General features: G+C 41.1%; 2 protein-coding genes across 2 annotated transcripts in view; both read right to left on the minus strand.

The window, feature by feature from the left end:
• Positions 1-7,436, minus strand: part of LOC129323406 (cytosolic phospholipase A2 zeta-like) — a 50,280-nt gene extending 42,844 nt beyond the window's left edge. Inside the window, exon 1 of the mRNA XM_054969938.1 lies at positions 7,305-7,436. Within this exon, the coding sequence (XP_054825913.1) occupies positions 7,305-7,436 (132 nt within the window). The remainder of the gene's footprint in view (positions 1-7,304) is intronic.
• A 3,177-nt stretch (positions 7,437-10,613) lies between these two features.
• LOC129324122 (cytosolic phospholipase A2 zeta-like) overlaps positions 10,614-22,829 on the minus strand; it is a 46,268-nt gene continuing 34,052 nt past the window's right edge. Inside the window, exons 16-20 of the mRNA XM_054971132.1 lie at positions 21,490-21,597; positions 19,851-20,045; positions 15,821-15,987; positions 12,708-12,894; positions 10,614-11,955 (exon numbers count right to left, since the gene is read on the minus strand). Coding sequence (XP_054827107.1) covers positions 11,735-11,955; positions 12,708-12,894; positions 15,821-15,987; positions 19,851-20,045; positions 21,490-21,597 — 878 coding nt within the window. The 3' untranslated portion in view covers positions 10,614-11,734. The remainder of the gene's footprint in view (positions 11,956-12,707; positions 12,895-15,820; positions 15,988-19,850; positions 20,046-21,489; positions 21,598-22,829) is intronic.

A 22,829-nucleotide genomic window follows, 5' to 3' on the forward strand; every position in this document is an offset into this window, starting at 1 on the left:
AGATGAGTGAAGCTTCTGTGGTGGAACATAGGGAGAGAGGTGGTCCCATATATATGGAAGAGCTTGTGCTGTGACAGCCAGTACATTGAACTGAGCCCAATAACTGATAGGTGGCCGATTGAGTGACTGCAGAATGGGACTAATACTCGTACTCCTCCTAGGTCCCAATAATAATTGAGCTGCAGCATTCTGCACCCACTGGAGTCTCCAAATTAACTTAGAGAGAAGACCTATATACATGCATTACAGTAGTCAAGTCTCGAATCCAAGTGACCAGATCAGCCATGTTGAGATCAGAGGCCATCTTCCAGGCTAGACTGAGTTTGTAGAAAGAAATTTTTTGCAGTTGCCTTAACTTGCTTTTCTAGCAGTAGCGCTGGATTCAGTGTAATGCCTAGGCTCTTAACTGAGTCCGCAACGGTTTTGTTAAGCACAAACTTGTGTCTTGGGTGTCCCTCTCACCAATCACAATAAGAGATGCACCCCACGGAGTCCTGTAGATTGAAGCAATAAATGATTGTTTATTAAACAATGGATGAAAGACTTTTTACATGAAGAGAAAAGGTCTCCTCGTGTTCAGCGCTCATCAGAGCTACAATAGCAGTGCAAAGCAATAAATACCTTTTGGTTAATTATAATATCTGTTGTCTTATTGGCTCGCAGAATACAGGGGTCCCGTATTGGCACAGAAGGGGGGGACCACCTATCATGACACAAATGTTCAGGGGTATTCTGATTGGAAGAAACAACTTGAAACACCAGTATTCCAAGAAATTGCAAATTTGCAATTTCTTATCTCATCTGTCCTTGGCATATTTCTAGGATGGTACATTTTACTCCCTTTCCCACACATCTCTGGTATAGACTCTTCCATTCATGCCCACTCCTTTGTAACATTTTGCAATCTAGCCACTGGTGCCCTAACGTCGCTTTCAGCAACCTTGGGGGGGCTTGGTTTCAGAGATACTTCCTCCGAGTTCCGTGGGAGGAGGGCAATCTCTCCCTCTCTGGTATGTTCTGTTAACCTTGGACAGTTCCTCTGCTCTAACTTGCTTACAGCTAAATTCTTCCTTCTTTCAGCAACATTGTTTCTATCTTTTTCTACAAGCTCCTATTTCTACATTTTGCATAGACAGTTCTTACAAAGAGCTTTCTGTATTAAAATCATACAGCAGATGTGTGTGTGACAGGTGCATCTCTATCATATAGCAAGCATTGTACTGTTAATTCTCAGTTCTCACAGTGATTAACATGTTTAACATACATTCTTCTTCGGTCCTTTGTTTCAAGTTTCATTTTCTTGCAAGTTGCGTTACAAATACTACAATAGCTCCTGATCATAGTAAAAGTGATAATACTGAAAGTATAATACTGAAAGGCACAGAAATGGTATGTAAAATCTCATTAAATCCATATTCCACAGTTTAGCCAGTAAGTAAAAAAGTATTTACATAGGATAGGATAGTATAAATATAGTATTTATTAAATAAATACTATAGTAAGTAAGTAAACAAAAGGAAAGTAATGAAAATGGGGTAGAATCAATACAGAGGCATGACAACTATACAGGGAAAAATACAAAAAGAAAGAAGCTGGACAGAAAATAAAAAATCTCCCTGCAAGGTTGCCCAGTTGCCTTTAGCAACTGGCAGGAGGTGGAGGGAAACGGTGAGCAGTGGGAGAGATTCTTATCTTTGAATGCACATACTTGCTCCAGTGACATAAGGATGTCATGTCTGATGATGATGTCATCACATTGGAACTGCTTTGGTATTTGGCAAAAAAGCCTATTTTCTTTTCCTAAATATCAGCACTCAGCAATGTGATATCACTTCCAGACATACAGAAAGTGATGTTGCATCACCCAGAACTCCCCACCCCGTCCCCATTTTTTTCCCCACCAGCCAGCTGAGTGGTGGAGGGGATCATTGACCAGCCTTTTTTAGTTCCTACTCTATTTCACTATCTGATCACAGTAAGTCATACTCACCCATTAGGGGTAGAGTTGCTAGGTTCCCACTGATGGAGGCAGTTTGCCTTCTGCCTAGCTATTGCTGACAATTGGCAGGAAGAGGCAAGCCACCTGGCAATTACCCATAACCAGCAGGCATCCCGGGAAGCAGGGATCCCAGGCAAATGGGTACACATGCCTCCATGTTCCATGTGATTATGTCACATGGGGGATGAGAGCATGCAAGCGTTTCCTAATCTCAAGCTCAGGATCATGATGTATGTATATTGATAATGATATATAATTAATAAAATTGGGGCAGGGGGTAATACTAGAAATAAAAAATCTATACTGCATAAACCTTTTAAAGCAAGATGAATTGTCTTGTAGGTATTCTCTTTATTTTAGTCATGTGAGGTGAAAATATTACCCCACAGAAATTCTGGGAGAGGGGATCAAGATAACAAACTAGGGGTTTCATTCCTCCAGTGGGGGCAGGGGATCCCCTGCTTTTGCTCTCCACCCCCCGCCTCCACTCACCTGGCCAGCAGAGGAGGAAGGCACAGGAATGAGCACCCTGGGAGCACTCTGGAAGTGATGGTACCGTGGGACCGCACGTGCTAGGAGGAAGTGCAAGCCAGGTCTCCCCACCTCCTGCCAGGAGGGTTAGGGGACCTGGCAACCCTATAACACACTCAGACCTTTCAGGAGATCCATTTGATTGAGCCAGCCATCAAAGGCTTTTAACTTCCCTTAAGATCTCAGTTTGAGTGATCTAATAGCACCTCAGCATATGTTGATTAGCTAAAGCTGGCAATTCATTACAATTATATCCCCAAGACTTCACTTCAAGGTGGGACCAAATTGCCAAGTCTGGGTTGGGAAATTCCTGAGAAGAGCTGGGGGAGAACAGGGCTTGGGGAGGTAAGGAACCTTAGCATCAGGGTTGCCAGTTCCCCTTACCATCAAAGTGGGTGATCAGGGGTCACTAGGCAGGGGGGTCCCCAATTCTTCCTAACTCATACTCCAGAGGCCCTGAGGAAGTCACTTCCAATTGAAAACCAGAAACTGCAGGGTCTCCGTGTGGATCAATTTGGCCCTGACAAGACATCATAGCTTCCATTTTTCAACTGGAAGTGCATCATCAGGACCCCCAGAGTGTGCATGACATTTTGTTGCGTACTCCAGTCGCTCCTGGCTAGGATTGCCAGGGAACCAAGGGGCCCAAGCAGGAGAGTGCAGGGGCTGGTGGGCAGGGGACAGTGGGGTACTAAGTTTCCATGCACATGCATAGCAGGCACATACTTCTGTGCTCCCCCATCGCACCAGAAAATGATGTGACAGAAGTATTCTGGTGCACGCTGAAACGGAACTGAGTGAAAACTTCCACTTTGGAGGCAGTTGTCACTCAGCTCATCTTCAACACACATGCACCGTGATTCCTTCCTTTGTCATGTTGGAAAATGAGCAAGACGGAGGAGAGAGGAGTCGCTGTAAGCTCCTCTGTCGTGCTCATTTTCCAACACAACAAAGGAAAGAGTCACAGTGTATACACACAGTGTGTGCAAACTGCCCCCTTTGGAGGCAGTTTTCACTCAGCTCTGTTTCAGCATCAACTGGGATTGCTCTGTTGCCAGAGTGACGGGGGAGTGTGTGCACACACTTCTCCCTGTTGTATCTTGAACACCATGACACACCAGCTTTATTTACAATAAACAAGTTTTTATTCGGCTCTCATTCTGGATCAGCCTGCATTTTAGTCAGCCTCTCAGTCAAGCCTCAGCTTGCTACATGAGCCCTGAAGGACCAAGACTGAAGAACACTCAAAATAGAAAACTGAAGAATACACAAAAGCAGAAAGCTGTTCCCTAGAGGCTGCTTGTACACATTACAACATCCTCCCATGTAAGTTTTTACTGAACTTACAAACCAGAATATCCTAACAACAATACTATGAAGAACATGAAGAACTTTATATAACATAATCCCTTAAATATGTAGAACCAACTCCCTGACGTATAGAACATCGCATTGGCCTCTGAACAGGTGATAGTGTTCCCAATGGGTCTGCAATTGTGGGAGACACAGAATGATCAGGGTCCTCCTCGTTCTGCACAAGAGGAGATAAAGTTTTGTCCAAATTCTCAGCATTAGTTGTCAGGCTCCCAAAGAGATGTCTACTCGGACCTTCTAAATCTGAAAGAGACACCAGATAGTTTGGACTCATGGCTTGCTGCTTGGATACAATGTTCAGGACAGTTGAGGGCAAGACAAGGGCCGATTCCAGACAGGCACAAATAGAGCGAGTGCTTTCGCTTTTTCAGCGACCTCACTCGTAAAAACCCACAATTTCCCGTCCCGGCTTACCTGCGGTCCATGGCGCTCAGTTGCGCTCTATAAGCAGACGGTGTGAACGCGATATTGCGGGTTTGCACACTTCTGGACGCTTTGTCGCCGCGGAGAGACCCTCCCCTTTCCCTCCTTCCTTTGCCAGCCGGCAACAATATTCCCTTAATTTTTTTTTAAAACCGGGCGCCACTTGCGCAGTCGCATGTTTGCGCACATCGAACTGCGCAAATGTGCACAAATGCACAAATGCACAAAAGTGCACAAAAGTCAATGCTGCATATTCGCATACCTGCACATTTGCGCATTTGCGCAAAACACGTAAAAAAAATTTTTTTAAAAAAAACCAAAAAGCGAACCAATGAAGGCCCCCGACGTCAACTGTGACGGGGAGGAAACAACCAATTCCGGGTACCTCAGTTGGCCGTGCGAACATCCGGAAGCGGGACGGCATGGCACGCTGCAAGACAAAGCGGATGGAGACGAAAGTAAACGCGTGGCCGGTAAGCGATTATTTCCTCAGAAAAAACGCAATTTCTGGCCATCTGGAATCGGCCAAGTCCCTCCCTCAATTGATCATGTCTTCATGTCTTCACACAATCCATCCTTCCTGTAAGGTAACAGAATAGGACACTGGGCCTGTCACTGTTTTTACTGTAGCAGGTATCCACAATGGATCCCAGTCAAAGTTTTTAACATTAACTGCATCTCCTAAAAGAAAAAAGTCCCCTCGCTCACCTGTCATGTTGCTGTTTCTGTTGTTGTTGTGATGCCTACGTCCTGTTAGGTATGAGTGTGACAAATCACACCTGGACCTCAATTACCATCCCATCAACATTTCAGCTGGAATTTGACTTGTAATAGAATGCAGTGTGATCCTATAATTAAACAAATAATGAGCAAGTTTCATATTGAGACTTTCTGGAAATGCGTTCCTTAAAAGACTGCACTGCACATTCTGCTAGATCATTTGATGCTGGGGTGATATGATGCAGATGTGACATGCTGAATGCCATTTTGTTCCATAAATCTTTTGAATTGTTGACTAGTAAAGGAACTTGTGTTATCCATCACAAGCATTTCAGGCAGTCCATGTATACTGAAACACATCCTTAACTTCTCAATGGTAGGTTCATTAGTTGACACAGACATAGGATAAATCTCCACCCATTTAAAATGTGCTTCCACCAATACAAGGAACATCTTACCATAAATGGACCAGCACAGTCTATATGTAGTCATCTCCAAGGTTGATCTGGCCACTCCCAAGAATGGAGGGGAGTCACAGTAGGCATTTTGCAGCTTTCTTGGCATAATTCACACACCTGTACTATATGTTTAATTTTTTTATCCATTCCCAGCCACCACAGGTAACTTCTAGCTAAACCTTCCATCTCGTGATTCCAGAGTGAGTCTGGTAAAGATCTTGTAATATGGTCTCCCATTTCTGTTTTGGAATTACTACATGGGCACTTCATAATACACGTCCATTATAGACATTTAATTCATATCAATGTTGGTAGAATAACAGAAGTTTGTTTTCTTTCAAAATATGTGTCCGTCCCCTCAATATAAATTCCCTGACTTTGGCTAATATGGGATCTGTTATCAATCCATACCTTTATCTGTCTGGCTGTCACTGATGGAGAGGCAAGACAATATATGAGTAAGACACAATTGTCATTGTTTACAGCTGTAGGCTCTTCAGGTAATGGTAAGCAGCTCAAAGCATCTGCACAGTCCAGTTCTTTTCCAGCTCTATTCACAATATTATACCCATAGGCTTGCCAAGTGACAGCCCATCTCTGGATCCTCGGCCAAGCCATCTGTGATACTGCTTTTATCTCATTAAATAAGGATATCAGAGGTTTGTTGTCTATGTAACTTCTAAAATTTCACCCATAAATATATTTATGGAATATTTGAACTCCAAACATAACAGCTAATCCTTTCCAACTGAGTTGTGAATAATTGTCTTCAGCAGGGAGCAAAGTTTGTGACACAAATCCTATGGGTTTCTCAGACCCATCCTCCATCAAATGAGCCAGAACTGCCCTATTTCTGTAAAGTGAAGGGTCACATGTAAAAACTAAGTCTTTATCCAGTTGATAATGGAACAGTACACCTGAAGTTTGCAGGAGGTGTTTTGATTTCTCAAGCTTCTGTTCTTGAGATGGTCCCCAGTGCCATGTGACTCATTTCTTACGCAATGTGTAAAGAGGCCAGAGAAGCATTGAAAAATTAGGTAAAAATGTACCATAATAATTAAGAAATCTTAAGTAAGCTTTTTGCTTACATTCTTTCGTCTGGGAATATTCCAAATTGCTTGGATTTTGTTCATCAAAGGGTATAGCCCTTGAACATCCACTTTATATCCTAAATAAATCACCTCGGGATTCAAAAAGGAAAACTTGCTTCTCTTAAGGTACAATCCTGCCCCCTTCACTGTTTAAAACTTCTGCCAAATTTTGTAAATATTCACATTTACAGCTTTGAAAAATTTACAGGCTCTATAATACCTGTTTTTAATAACCTTTCCACTTCTATTTCTGGTTTTTGTCTCATTGCAAAAGGAACTGATCTAGGTTTAAAATAACAAGGTGTACTGTTTGGTTTTATATATATTCTTGCCACCATGCCTTTCATAGCACCTAATTTTTCTAGGGAAATGTCTTGGTGCATAGATAAAACATCTTCAAAGAAAAATCTTCTCCAAGTTGAAACCCTGAAACTGTTCATCAAAGCTTAAACACAAATCTGCTATCTTCTTCCTAGAAAGTTGGGACCACTGCCTGAAACCACTACTAGTGGTAACCGTTTTACTTAACCTTTATAGGACACAGTGACCTCAACATCACCTAGTAACTTCTATGCTTCTCCTGTATATATTCTGAATTTAATTGTACTAGGCTGCAATAAGGGTGCATCTCCCTTCTGCCATAATGCCTCAAAATGAGATTTGACTCATAAGAATTACACTGCAACCTGTATTTAGTTCAAAGGATACCTTCTTGTTGTTTCCATCCAATGTAATGCAAATAGAGTCCACCTTAGGAATATTTGTTCCAGTCCGATTGTAAATGGTATAGGTTACATTCGTAGCCATACTTACAGAACTTTCATCTTCTACTGCATGCATCCTATGAGTTAAGGATTGATGTTTCACATTACTTATATCACAGATCTGCAGACTCTTTTAATGTGGCCAATTAGACCACAATTGTAACATTTTGCATTTTTAAATCTACAGGGTGTGGAGGCATGGAATCCAGCACAATGATAACAGCTGCCCTGACCTTTCTTTCTCTTTTCTGGTTCTTTGACAACTTTCAAAACACATTCAGTGATTCCTGGCATGGGATCCTTCTCCTCCTGGTATAGGGTTGGTGCCTGCAAGTCCTGTACATTTTTAATCACAAATTCCATAGTCAGGGCCAATGTCAATGTTGAATCAAAGGTCAAGGTGGATTCAGACAGTAGCCACCTCTGGATTTTTTCATCATTTACTCCACAGACTAACTGATTCCTTAACATCTGTGTCAGCGTGGCAACATAATTGCAGTTTTGAGAGAGCTTCCTCCATTCATTCACAAACTCCTGTATGGACTCCTCAGACTTTCTGGATCATGAATTAAATTTAAAATGCTCCAATATCTCACTAGGAACAGGATTAAAGTGGTTCTTCAACTACTAACTCTCCAAAAGTTTTCCACTGGGTTTTTCAGATAGTGATAGATTTTTCATTAAACTATAAGTGGAAGGTCCCACACGCTGAGCAGAATCACTTGCTTTTTAGCCTCATTTGTTACATCATTTGCAATAATTTCACAGTATTCCTCCCAAGTCTGTTGACATGGATCAAAATGTAAAAGAGTCCAGTAGCACCTTTAAGACTAACCAACTTTACTGTAGCATAAGCTTTCAAGAATCACAGTTCTCTTCGTCAGATGCGTGGAGGGTCTGACGAAGAGAACTGTGATTCTCGAAAGCTCATGCTACAGCAAAGTTGGTTAGTCTTAAAGGTGCTACTGGACTCTTTTCGATTTTGCTATTACAGACTAACATGGCTAACTCCTCTGGATCTAGGATCAAAATGTGACAGAGTCTCCACAGTGACAGCCATTTTCTCATATCTTGAGGAATTACTTCAACATCAACCCAAAAATAAACACTCTCTTTTGAGGCTGGTCGTTTGCCACGATGGGGCTTCAGTTTATCCTCATTTCCATATGTTGCCGTATGTTGCACCTTGAACATGGCAGCTTTATATACAATGAACAGGTTTTTATTCAGCTCTCACTCTGGCTCAGCCCTCATTTTAGTCAGCCTCTCAGTCAAGCCTCAGCAGCCACCAATTTGCTACAGGAGCCCTGAAGGGCGAAGAGAACATGCAAAGCAGAATACTATCCCCTAGAGGCTGCTTGCACACATTATAACACTCCACCGCTCCATACCTTCCCCCCCCCCACTGAACATATGAGAGAGGCTGGGGGACAACAGATAGGGGTGATAGATGGCAAACCTACTCCTGGCCTGCCTCCCCCTCCTTTCCCACCCCCGCTGGCCAGGCGAGCAGGCTGGGGGGCAAAAGATGGGGACAAGAGATTCCCAAGTGCACTGTACAACAGCTCTACAGATCATGATGACATCACTTCCAGTTAAAACTGAGAGCTATGGTGTCTCAGTGTGGCCAGTTCTCTAAGAACTGGTCCAAAACATAGCAAAAACACTATGTTCTGGGCCTGCTGAGAGGCCATGGCTTCCGGTTTTAACTGACATCATTGGGGGGCTGTGGAGTACACAGGTGCAGGGGGAGACAATCTGCACCCCTCCCCTTTTGGGGTATGGGTCCTGGCAACCCTACTCAAGTTCGAGATTTGCTTTCAGGGTCTGTAGGGCTGAAACTAGGAAAGTTAAGGTCTGAGGATAGGATCTAGCATAAATGAGCCACAGAACCTATGTTTGTTCAGTCTTCAGACCTTTCCTTCACAAACAGAAGAGAATGTGCAACATTAGTCCTGTTATTCTGAGCCCTTCGTGGGGAGGGAGGAATAGAAATGCAAAGTAAATAAAAATAAATTATTGGCAGGTATATGATACATCTAGATTGGCCAGGCCTAGTGTAAATGCTAGAAAGCCTGGAGATGGTGTTTGGGTAGGACCTCAGCAGGTATAGGGTCCACACTTTAAAGTTGCCATTTTCTCCAGGGGAATTAATCTCTATGGCCTGGAGATCAGTTGTAATTCTGGAAGATCTCCAGCCACCACTTGGCAACCCTACTTCTTCATAATCGATAAAGCAGTACTGTAATGATTTCAAGTAAATGTATGCATGTATCTTTAAATGATTGGTGTGAGATAGGTGAAGCGTGGGAGTGAGAGAGAGAGAGGGAAGAGTGAGTGATATGATTGGTTGATGACTGAGTGTGTGGGCGGAGTGAATGCAGTTTGAGACTGACAGGGCAGGGAGAAGAGTTTCAGTCAGAAGAAAGCAGGCTAGCTGTGTGCTGCCTGAGTATATTGAAGTATTTATGAGAGAAATATAACCTGTGTGGAACCTGAACTGAGCATGTTTGTGAAAGAACACTCAGTCTGGGAAAGAGAGGCCAGCTGTGTGCTGCCTGAGCAGGTTTAATATTTCTGTGAATGAGAGTCAGGGAAAGAGAGGCTAGCTGTGTGCTGCCTGAGGAGTTTTAACCATTTCTATGAGACAAATATTGAGTTAGAGAAAGAGGCTAACTGTGTGTGAAGCCTTAGAAGAGATCTGTGTGAATGAGAGTAAATGAAGTAACTTTAAGAACCGAGAACTACTTTTATGAAACTGATACCCTTCTTGACTAAATAAAAGTTTATTTTTGTTTTGTTATATCCCAGAGTAGCTGTCATTGCTATATCCCATTCCTATCCTCAGGGCCACATAGAACCACGAAGGAGCCTGACGCTTAGGAACGTTACCAAAGGGAAAACTTAAATAAAATATATTGGAATATAATATTCCTGGTGGCAGCAAACTACCCAGAGGGTGTTAAGGGAAAGATAAAAGGTAAAATCTACCCAAGAGAAAGTAAAGGGTCATAACAAGTACATTTTCTGTAAACTCAAACTGCTGACTGGAAGAAAACAGCCTATATTCAGGTTTAATTTGCCTTGGTCTGCTTATGGTGCTACTGCTAGTGAGTTCTTGGTTGATTCCACTATTATTTGCTCAGTACTTTGCAGACACTGATTTAAAACTGGACACTATGGTTTGTAAACAATTTCTGTACTATCTGCAGATCAAACACTGTAGTTCACACATACGAATTTGATACAAGGGCAAATTAGAAAAAAATTTATTTTGAAAATTGATACTTTTTGTTTTACAAAATTAAAATTTTAAAAACAATGAAAAACTACATAACTTTTAGTTTCTTATGGTCAAGATTTCTGCCCTGATAATTCCAACAGACAGTGATTTCTTTTCAGAAAACAAACCCCACTACTCATTCATCAACATTCACCTAAACTCAGAACTTTTTTTAAAAGCATGAATGTTTCTTCTTGAAAACATTGGCTCCTTCAAGGTGTAGTGCATGCACCTCATGATCCAGCAGAAACAGCATCTTACATTCATTATACTGATTTCACATTCATTAATTTATAAATATCACAAGTAAAAACAAATACAAAATAAGTTTGCAAATAGTCTCTACAGAGTCTCCTGAGTAAGAACATGTGCAAAGGGTGGGAAAAGTTACATACATAATAGGGATAAAGAGGGATTTGCTCCCAGTGCATTTTTTAAAGATACAAATCTCAAAACAACAAATAACAACAAATAAGAGGGACCATCATTTTTCAATGTGTTCCAGCTAGCAATTATTGTTTATTACATTTATATTCCTCTTTCTTTACTCATAGAATCAAAGATCATGTACAGAGGGGTTCCTAGGAAGTCACCCATCCAGGCCCTAACCAGATTCATACTAAACCCTGCTTAGATTCAGCAATGTTGCCATGACGTGTCCTTTCAAATATATTCTGGGATCAATTCATTGCTGTTAACTAGAATCAAAATGGAATGGTTTACAAGACAGTATCTGCAGTGTCCATGATTCTTCATGTAGCTATCATTGCAACAGAGCATCCAAACGTCACTTTCCCTGCCTTAGCCCTCCGTGACAGCCACTTCTCCTCTCTCAGTGGGGGGCTTTTTCAAGTGTTTAGAAATAACCACCAATAGTTATAGTATTATAAAAATCTCCTGCAGCAATGTACTCGTTCCCAGCTTTCTTTCCTTTTTAAGTATATCTCTAGCCCAGGTATAGTCACTCCATGGCTTGGGAGTTTTCCTGAGCTGCGGGCTTTGTGCTGGGGAATGGTAAAGAGCCCTCTGCACTCTCATCAGCCCATGAGTGACTGTCTGGAAGAGAGCAAGCTGGCAACACAAGGAAGCCTTTATCTTCTATTATCATTTTTCAACTTTCGCCTGTTTAAAGCCAAATTTAATGCATCCAAAATAGCATCCTTATTATTCAGCACATTGTAGCAATTCAGTTCTACCAATCTATTGAAGTCACAGGGCTCAAAGGTGAAGTTTAGTGTTCGATATGATGAATCTTTTCCTTCTACAGCAAAATCACCAAAGGCTATCTCTTCTTCTGATTCACGTTCTTTTCCTGCAGCCCCAGGGAGGCGTGGGGGGAGAGAAAGAATAAACAGTGAGCTCTTTGGCTTTAAACTCAGCAATCAATAATTTCCAAGTTACTTCCCAAAATTACCTCCCCCCCAAAAGTATACTACTCTGCAAAATAAGAGGATGGATGGATAGATGGATACTGGGTGCTCTATCTAGCCTTGTGACAAAAAAAAGCTTTACATTTCATAGTGTGTAAACACTGATACCTTTAAGTCCTCCCATCAGCTAAATATAAATCACTGCAATATAAAATCTGCAGCAGGTATGATAGAACTGGTTGGTAGGGTACAGCCCTGTTCTTAAAGAAGCTAGCAATTTTCTAGTTAGATCTGCCAGCTCTGCTTCTTAAAATAGGCTCTTTTGAAGACACCTAGTTCATCTTCCCATCTAAATAGAAAGCTTCTGCTTCTTGAACAACAGCCTAATGACACCAGCGAAATCTGGTTAAAGTTCAAAACACTCATCAAATCCACCATTCTGCCTGGGAAATACTCCATTACTTTTAAAAGCAGTTGAAAAGAGGAAGAGTCCAGTATCACCGATAAGACTAACAAAATTTTTGGTAGGGTATGAGCTTTCTTGACTCATGAAAGCTCATACCCTACCACAAATTTTGTTAGACTTATAGGTGCCACTGGACTCTTCCTCTTTTCTACTGCTACAGGCAAACTAACACAGCTACTCATCTTGATCTGTTTCAAAGCAGGGCATTTAATTTAAACTTATCATTACCCGGTGCTTTGTATTTGTAAAACGTGTCATTAACCAGAGGGAAGTGAAGGACAATGGGGGCTCTTGAATTCTCAGCATCAATAAACATATAACACTCTTTAGGGCTGTCCTCATCTTCTTTATTCAAGATGATTTCTGGAAAAGGGATCTCACGTTCTTTGCAGTATTTCTGAGTTAGTTGTAGGACCTGTACAAGAGTGGGAGAGAGAAAAAAAGTATCTATATTCCTATATTTGTCTACAATGCATTATTCTTACTTCAGTTAAATCCACAGAAGAGATGAGGGAAGAGTTTTCGATACAAAACAACAAGGAAAGGTTTGAATTCAACCAATCATACCAGGTTTCTGTTGGTGTGTTTTTCCTATTGACTAATTAGATTGAACTAAAGAATGATTTTCTGAGAGGGAGGGAAATGTATTTAAATCCATTTAAATCAGGGATGGCCAACTACTTAACTTCTGGGAGTTGTTGTCTTGGGCATCCAGCTACACAGGAGTTGGTACACTAAAAGTAGCAAACACTGCTAACTTCAACCAAGACATAATTCTCTTGCCCTCATCTAAGGACATTCATACCTCACAGTAGACTGAGGCAGGGAGGCTGCTGCTGCGGTAAGAGGAAGCCAAGGCACATCTACCCTCATATAGCCTCCTCTTGTGTTCTGGGACACAAGCAGGACATTCTCCACAGAATTAAGAGGGACCAGACAAACAGTGCAGTCCTATGGAGAGTTGCTCCAGTCTAAGTCCATTGACTTCAATGGGCTTAGACTAGAGTAACTCAACACAGGATTGCATTGAAAGTCTCTCTTCAGGTCCAATATTCTCAAGCCAGCAGTTGATCATTCCCCAGTTTAGAAATTTATCCCACTTCATCCCAAGGCCTCAAGATCAATAATTATAAAACAAATACAAAATTATAAAACAAATACATATGAAGGAATGCAAATACAAATTAAGGAATGCAACCCAGGAGTTCTGTTGAGTTTCTTTTTTAAATGTAGTTATCCCCTTTTTCCTGTTGGCCATTTCAACATATGTTACTGCGCTCATAAGCCTTTTTGTTACTTAGACTGCTAATATTGCTTTAATACTATTTAATATTTCAGTACTGGTTGTTTACAGTGGTTTCAATGCTTTTTATATATATAGTGGCTTGAATCCCACTTGCTGCTCTTGCTACAGACCAAAATCCACACACACACACACACCCGCGCCCAATGCTGATCTCAGGGGACAGGGGATCCACAGGAACAGTATGAGGGAGGAGCCAGATTCTGCAGCAGGAGAACAAACTTGGTGGAAATCGTTCCCACTCCTTCTGTTCTAAGAAATTTTCTGCAGCATCCATCCCACTATTTTAATTATTGTATAACTGCTGTTTAAACATTTATTGTTTAGTGTTTTGAGTTTTGTTTTATTTGAAATAGGATTTATTATTTTAAAATATTGTAATCTGCCTTGGGAGCATATTTGAGAAGAGTGTATGAGATATAAATATTTTAAATAAGTAATTTTGACTAATTGGATTATCCTGATTCACAAAGCTCAGCTGCATTCCTACTGCAAAGCAAAAAGAGAGAGAATTTTATCAACGCCAAGTTCAGGCTCACATTTTGGAATGATAAATCTGTTGCGACATTGCTTCACTGTTGCATATTTTAGTCATCAGCCCACAACTAATTTTTAGAAACATAAATTAGTATTTTCTTCATGATATAATCTACTGATGCGACAACAGGTAGGCAACCTCTAAAAGGTTTCATCATATTTGTGTGTTTTTCCCAAACAAGCTAAACTGCTCTCAAAAAAAGTGGTTCTTATTATTTGTTCTTCTGCTACTGAGTCATGAGCTTGCTTTACTGTTTCCGCCACAGCATTCATATTCTTTTTCATGTAATAAGCTGGAGGAAACTGAACTTACATTTGTTTTGATTCCACCCACTCACTTTGCCCTATCTCCCTAAGGCTCAAGAAAGAGAGCAATTCAAATACATAATCAGGTCGTATAAAATGTATGATGAATCCTCAGCATACCCAACCAAAAAATATATATGTTTATCTGCAGGCAACCCCAAAAAAGATTTAACGAAAATTGCAAAAGGTGCTCACATTTTCACCACAGGAATGCATTTCAAGGATGCAGGGCAGCTGCCAAGCTTAGCTCACTGCATACCCCCGCTATTCAGACAATAAATCAATGGAATAATCCAGAGAACATTTTCAGAAAGTGGTCACAACAAAACACAGAAATGTCCTTTCAAGTGTTGCTTATTACACATCTATTAGTGATGATCATTTGTGATGAGAATATCTGTTTTTATCATACAGTTTTCAGTAGTTATACTAAAATGCTTTATACAAAGTGTATGTATAATTTAATTACTGGTTTTACATGGACATAATGGAAGAACCCCCACACAAATATACTACTCAAATGCTAAATATAATGGAATATGTGTAATCCTGTTTACTTCCAGGGAAGACTTTTTTTCACATGTGCCATCAGGAAAAGTGAGGATCGTCTTATATATTTATACACAGGGCTCATTGCGAGGGGGAAAGCACAGGAACGCAGTTCCAGCAGTTCCCCAAATAGACCACATGTCAGGTGGCCCCACTCACCTCTCGGCCATTTTGGGCCCGTTTCAGCCTGGGTTGGGGCCAAAATGGCCTGGATCGGGCCTCTGACGGGTGGTGGATCACTCTTTCGCTCATCAGCGGCCTGATCCTGACCATTTTGGGCCCCTTTTCAGCCATTTTCAGCCCCTTTTTGCCATTTTGGGCCCCATTTCGGCCCTGAATGGCCAGGATTGGGTCCAAAACAGCCAGAATAGGTGATGTCAGGGGGTGTGGCATGTGCAAATCAGTTATACTAATGACACACTTCCGGTGATGGCAAGAGGCGTGGCATATGCGAATGAGTTATGCTAATGAGTTCCTCCAGCTCTTTTTCTACGAAATGACCCGTTTATACAAGTTACAGTTATGTACAGTAGTAAAAAAAATTGTGCATAACTTTTTAGGGTGATTGTTTTACATTCAAGCTGTGCCCTCCACTCGCTCAGTATGGTGTTGTCACAGGTAAATCCTGTATTACTCTATCACTCACCTCAAAAGGTGCTTCCCAAGAGTAATTGAATGACAGGATGACATCAACATCTCTTTCTGGCTGAAGAACCACTGGAAAGGCAGAATTGATAGAAAAACCGCCATCCACTAGGTAGAGGCTCTCTTCCATTGGAGTCAACTGATTAGGAAAAGCATCTAGATGGGTGCCTGGGGGAGGAAAAGCAACTAACGGTTAAAAAAAAATTGCAATTTTCTTTTAACATTGGTGAAAGAAGAGCAACAATTAAGACTTCTGCTAGAATCTAAAATATATTAAAACAAGTAGGGAACTGGCAAGGACTTGCAGAAGGCATCACATTTCCCCCTCTCCCAATATTTCCCTTCCCTGAAAGCCCCCATAGTCTCGCCTCTTTTCTTGCTTCCTTTTCTCCTTCCCTCGCACCAGCCAACCTACGGATATCTGCCCCACCCCATCTTCAGCTTTCCCTCCTTCCCTCTCCTGGCAGCCTCTCCACAGGAAAACTCAGGTCAAGTTGGGCAGTAAGGGTTGCACAGCTGCACAAAGGGGAAACCACAAGGACTTGAGAGAGGCACCTCACTTTCCCCTGTATCTCCTCTTTGCTTCCTCCTTGCAGTTCCCATATCTTCTGCTTCCTTCTCACCCACCCACCAAACTACCTTTCATCTGCCCTCCCCATCTTCAGCAATATTTATTGGCTTTTTAAATTTATTTATATCTAGGGGTATGTGATTCTGGTTCAGTATTTGGTAAAAAATACGGAATTTTACCTAATTTGGCAACATTCAGTATTACCGAACTTAATTTTGTAATACTGAAATGATGTTTACTGAATGTATTTGGTAACATTCAGTATACTTTGGAAACTGCAGCGGGGCTGTTCCTTTGCTAAGGAACAGCAAAAAAACACTGCTTCCCACCTTTGGTAAAAAAAATACTGAATTTTACCTGATTTGATAAAATTCAGTATTACTGTTCTACAATACCAATGTTGCCTACTGAATTTATTTCGTAAAATTTCGTATATTTTGGAAAGTGTAGCAGGGATGTTCCTTGCTAAGGAAAACCTTTGCTATGTTTTTTTCAGTTTGCATTTTAAAAAGTGCTTTTTTAGCTGTGTGTGGAAGGGCTTTGGTTGGGCTTTTGTGTAGGAGGAGCTTTGGTTTCTGGCTTTTATATTTACTGTTAATTTTGCTGAAGGAGGGGGGTCCCCTGTAGTGGGTACTTTCTTTATAGCCATTACTTTTTGCTGTTTTTTCTCTAGGGCGGTGCTGTTTTCCTCTGTTGCTGGGCTTTCTTTACAGAAGTTTGATTGGTGTTTTTTGCAGGGCTCTTTTTTCTGGTGGTTTGGTAAGATGTTCAGTAGTTGTTTGTTGTTGTTCTTCTCGGGGAGGTGTTCGGGTGCTTGTTTGTTAACTTAAATTACCTAGTGGTGTTTGGGTGTACTTTTTGAGTATCACAAGAGGGTGTAACCTTTAAGATAGGCTAGTTGCAGGTATTGTAAAGAAAAACTTAATTGCTAGCTTTTAGGGACCAAAGAGAGTTTTACCCTCCTTTAATAGGGAAACAGTCAGTTTCAGCCTGAGGCCAGCAGGTGGGAACTGTGCTTGGTGCATGCCACTGTCTTGTGCTTGTGGCTGGCTATTGCTTGCTTCTGTTCTGTGGTGTTGCCAGCTGGCTGAACTCAATGGCTGGCTACTGTGATTGACACCAATTCTGTTGGGCTCAGTTGCATTTAGGAGTGAGCCTTGGCTGTAGCATCCTACCCTGTGCATATGTGCCCCTGGGAAAGAACTTGTAAATGTTCTCATCACTGGGAACAATGGAGAGTGGCTGGTCACTCAGGGGGTGCTTGGTTTTGGGGAGAAGCATCAGTTTGGTTCTGCTGGACTGTCTGGTGTGGAGCTGGTATTTGGGAGTGTGCCTCTGGCCATGGCATCCTTGGTCCATTTGTTTTTGCTGTGGGAATCAGCTTGGAGTTTTTTCCCACAACAGAAACGAATGGAGTCGCTGTGGGCCTCTAGTTCAGGGGCCCACAGAATAGAACTCCAGGGTCCATAAACTTTAAGGGGTCTTTAGAGAACAGGGAGGAGTAGGTGACCTGCAAAGTTGGTAGATTTTGCTTGCAAAATGCTACTCCCAGCCTCCTGGATAGCCCCCATAGTTTTCCCCATAGAGAATAATGGAGATTGGAGGTGGCTAGGGACACCTTTTTAGAAGCCATAAAATGGCCTCCCGGGGTCCAATATTCATGAAACATGGGGGGTAGCTAGAGGACAGTTATGGGTAGGTCCCCTCCAAATTCAGTGAAATTTGGTCCAAAAATGACACACACACCTCTGCCAGCTATTGGATATTTCCAAATTGAGTTTCCCATAGGAAACAGTGGTCGAATTTTACTGAATTTGCTCTGCATTACCAAACTGGAGCATGAATTTGGTATTCAGGGAATACTGAATTATTTTTCCAGTTCTGTATTACTGAACCCGAATTAATCAATTTTTTTCCTGTGTACACCCCTTTTTATACCCCATTTTTCACCACAATGGGGACTCAAAGCAGACTATATCATTCTTGTCTCTTCCATTTTATCTTACAATCATCCTGGGATAAAATGGGCTGAGAGCATGTGTCTGGCCCAAGGTAACCCAGAGAGCTTCCACAGCAGAGTGGGGATTTGAACCTGTGTCTCCCAGAACCTAATCTGATACTCTAACAACTACATTAGCTTTTGTAAGGTGGCTGCTGTTGAACAGTAGCAAGCAGTTGGGCTTGGTGAGTCATGCAAGTTGTGAGGGAGTAAGTGGCCCAATGGCTTCTGCCAGGCCTGGTCCCAATGAATCCTACCTCAAAGTCCAAAACAGCCTGGGAAAGAGCCCCTCCCCCTTTTTTCTCTCAGAAACTAAGCCTGGGATGCTGGGAAAAACTGCTGTGGTGGGCTAACAATGGCCACTGTGGGCATTCATTTCTTAAAGCTATAGATTCAGAGGAGTTAGCCGTGTTAGTCTATAGTAGCAAAACACTAAAGAGTCCAGTAGCTGGACTAACCAACTTTATTGTAGCATAAGCTTTCGAGAGCCACAGCTCTCTTCGTCAAATGCATGGAGGGTATGAAGAAACTGGCCAGAGATATATAGGTGGTGAGGGGAGGGGAGAGAGGGTGCGGGGAGTAAGGGTCATGTAAGGGTCAGACCCTGAACCTGACTGATGGGGAGGGCAGTCTAGAAGTGTAATAAAATAAATAAATAAATAATGGAGAACCAGAAACCAGTGGGAGAACATTTCAATCTAAAAGGACATTCCATCAAAGACTTAAAGGTTACCATAGTTAAACAGAAATAGTTCAAAAACAAAATCCAACAGGAAGCTGCTGAATTGGAATTCATATGTAAATTTGACTCAGTGAGACTTGGATTGAATAGAGACTATGAATGGTTATCCCATTACCAAAAATAACTGCCTTCAGGCATTCTATTCAGATTCTTCCATGGAGGGGAGGGGTCACACCCTGTCTAGATTGTGCATTCCACCTCTTTCATGACTTCTTGTAACTTATTTACATTTACATGACCCTTACTCCCTGCATCCTCTCCCCACTCCCCTCACCATCTATATATCTCTGGCCAGTTTCTTCATACCCTCCATGCATCTGATGAAGAGAACTGTGGCTCTCTAAAGCTTATGTTACAATAAAGTTGGTTAAAGGTGCTACTGGACTCTTTACTGTTAAAGCTATAGTGCTCCTTTTATCTTTTAGGATTTTTTTAACATTTTTTTTAAAGATTTCAGATTCTTCTACAAACCTGGGATGTTTTTCAGGTTTGTAGAAAGATCTGTCTTATCCATTCATGGTTCTAGTCTCTGAATCTAAGTATCATCAGATTTGGCCAGGTTGATAATTAGATGTATTGACTGAATTCCTTATAATAATGGAAGAAAAGAAACATATATATTGTACTTTGCTAATGTCTAATCAGAGGGATTTCCCTGCCAACATGAATTTCATACAGAGATTGAAAACCCTAGTGTTGGTCAGATTTTTTAAGATTACCTTTCCAGACCACAAATTTATTAAGGTTGACATAATCCCTGTGGAGGAACAAGCCCTGCATAAAATTGAAGGTTTCCCCAGCTGTAACACGTGACTTGAAAAAATCCTGGAAGGTTTGCAGCAGTGGTCCACCTGGTATAACCAAACGAGTCTTCAGCCTCATAGGATCCCGGAAATGGAATCGTTTGTTGTCATCTATAATCACAAACCATTGGAAAAAATATCAGTGCCGTATCTATTTGTTTATTCATTCAAAATAGCCTGTGAATTCTTCCACAACTTTTGCGAAATCAGTCATTTCAATTAGCATGAGTGCTGTTTACATTTTATGTCCCATTGTTATCCTGGGAACGACAATTTTTTATATTCTACTTCACAACGAACTTTCTCTCCAAATGAAAAATATAAAGTAATTCAGAATGAAGTTTAAATTTGAATTTTCACCATTTATATATTTTGCCTAAAGCAGCACTATAACTAATAGTTAGCCACAATTGTGTAAAATGTTATGCTACTGTGTGATCCATTCCTGATTACTCTGTACCTGCATTACCCAGTATTAACCAGTAAAATGCCCTTGCAGTGTTGCCAATGCCAACTGACAGAGGAAACCATACATGTACTGTGACAAAATAATGCATGTGTATTAGGAGTTCGATCCAACCTACAACAGACGCAGTACCCATAAGTAGAGGGTTTTCTACCCTCCCTTCATGGGGCTTGCAACATGACCAGCCATCATGTGGCAATGGAAAAATTGTGCGCACTCCACACCATTTGGGTTAAGCTTACATTCAAGATGAAGAGACAGGCCTAGATGGGGATACAGGAGGTGTGCTTAAGTCTCACACTCTGTTACAACCTGATATATTAAGTGCCCTCCATGTGCTCATTAAAAGAAAGGGGGAGAAGCGGGGCCTTACAGAGATCCTTCTTTGTAGGCACTACACTGACAGGGGACTAGATCAAGACTATTATTTCCCATGTATCGTATAGTTCCTTCAAGGTGCTCAGGGTAGCATACCTGCATCCTCCTATTTTATTCTTACAACAACCCAGAGAAGTATGTTAGGTTAGGAATCAGTGACTGGCCACAAGACATTCAGTGAGCTCCAGAACTGAATAGGGATTTGATGTGAAGTGTTTCCAGTCTAAAGACAGCACTCTATCCAATGCACCACCCTGGCTCTAACATAGTGACATTTAATTTATATGTGGGCAAAAGATGTTACTTTAAATTAAGCTGCCAGGAATGAAGTCAAGATATCTGGTTTGACTTTTCACACAGGATTCTGGCCTTGGGAAGGTCACAAATATTTTCTCATTCAAAAGTAAATTTTGATTTCCAGATTTACTTCCAAGAAAGTTTGCTCAGGATTACATTCTTTAAAGATTTCTGAAAACCAGACGAATGCCTTCTGGAACAAAAATGTTCATTCCAATATTGCTTAAGGCTTAGCCAGGGGCTGGGAAGGAGAGTCTATCTGTACACTGATGGATTCAATTATCCCATGTACATCTCTTCTATAACCAACTGTTTCACCACAAGCAATTTCTGAACATATTTACATTAATGATGCTAGATTCTACCACAAAGGCAACACTGTGCAAAATATTGTTGAATAATTTCTATACATACCTATAACTTTGACAACATCGCCCAGAGATTCTAGAAAGCTCAATCCTGAGCCAACCACCTTCAAAAAGACATCATCCAAGCTTGCAGCAAAGGCACTGCCCCACATTCCTACAGAAACAGGGAAGTTTTTAATGTAATCTCACAGGTTTCTCAATCCCAACTAAGAAACCCATGATCAAGATAAGAAATATATCCTTATCTTGCTTTGGTTAATGCCAAACCACAGCTCCTCCTCATGCAGAAAATATAAGTGGCACTTTGCTCCAGATTTTTAATTTATGTACTTCCCTCTGTAGAATTTGAAAGCAAAATGTTATTTCAAAACAGCTCATTTGAAACAATGGGCATACTATGCTGCAAGAACAAATAAATCTTTCCACCTTTAAACTGTGGACTGTGAAGTTATTGCCAAATTCCGCCAACGTGCCTCAAGTTTACTTAGCTGCCAAATGGTTTAGAGGCAATATGACCCTAGTACAGTCGTAGATCATGAGGAAATAAATGTAATTACAATGTTTACAAAAGGACATGAGGAATACCAGCACCCTGCTGTTCAGGCATGGAGAAAAGTTTCCCGGAACTTCCTTATAAAAGTAAAACAAAAAGCAAAATTGGATCCAGTTTCAAGGCAATCTAGAATACTATACATAGCACTAAAGCTGCTGAGAAATACTTCTCATAGGAGCTTCACTGCAGTCTTGAAGAGAGGCTTTTACTCTAAAACAGATTCTTTTATAATTTTCAGCCACTGATCGTCACAATTCATTTCTACAGCAAGCAGAAAATATAGATTATTATTGTTAATGTTGTTATTAAGAGCACATTAAATATGAAAGGAATTTTCTCACATTATTTGGTTAAACCTAATGTCTCTTTGAGGAAAGATTATGATTATTCCCATTTTATAGATAGCTTACAGGAATTAAGACTTACCCAATGCCATCCAAAGGGACTACAGCTGATGTGACATTTCAAACAGAATCTTCCAAATACAGGTCCAATTCAGAGGACCACAAACAATTTTCAATGACTGGGAAAGAGGTTGTTAAAATGCCTTGGTCATTCTTGTCTTCCCTTGGAAAATCTTTGAAATAGTTTTGGGAAGTAGGAGGAAAGCAAACCGATAGCCACTACGCCAAAGACGAGGTAAAACCCTGTTAGCTTGTGTTCCTACAAATGTGTCTTGAGAACAGCATGTTTTTAAATGATAGTGTTGAATGGGCCCAAAAACTAGCTAGTCCTGCCCCTACAAAACAGGAGCATCTAACCATGTCTGGCTACTACATGCACTAAGCAAAAACCAAGTATGCTGCCGAGAATGCGTTTTCATAAGGCAAATG

This window comes from Eublepharis macularius, chromosome 2, assembly GCF_028583425.1.
Source record: "Eublepharis macularius isolate TG4126 chromosome 2, MPM_Emac_v1.0, whole genome shotgun sequence".
NCBI classification, from domain to species: domain Eukaryota; kingdom Metazoa; phylum Chordata; class Lepidosauria; order Squamata; family Eublepharidae; genus Eublepharis; species Eublepharis macularius.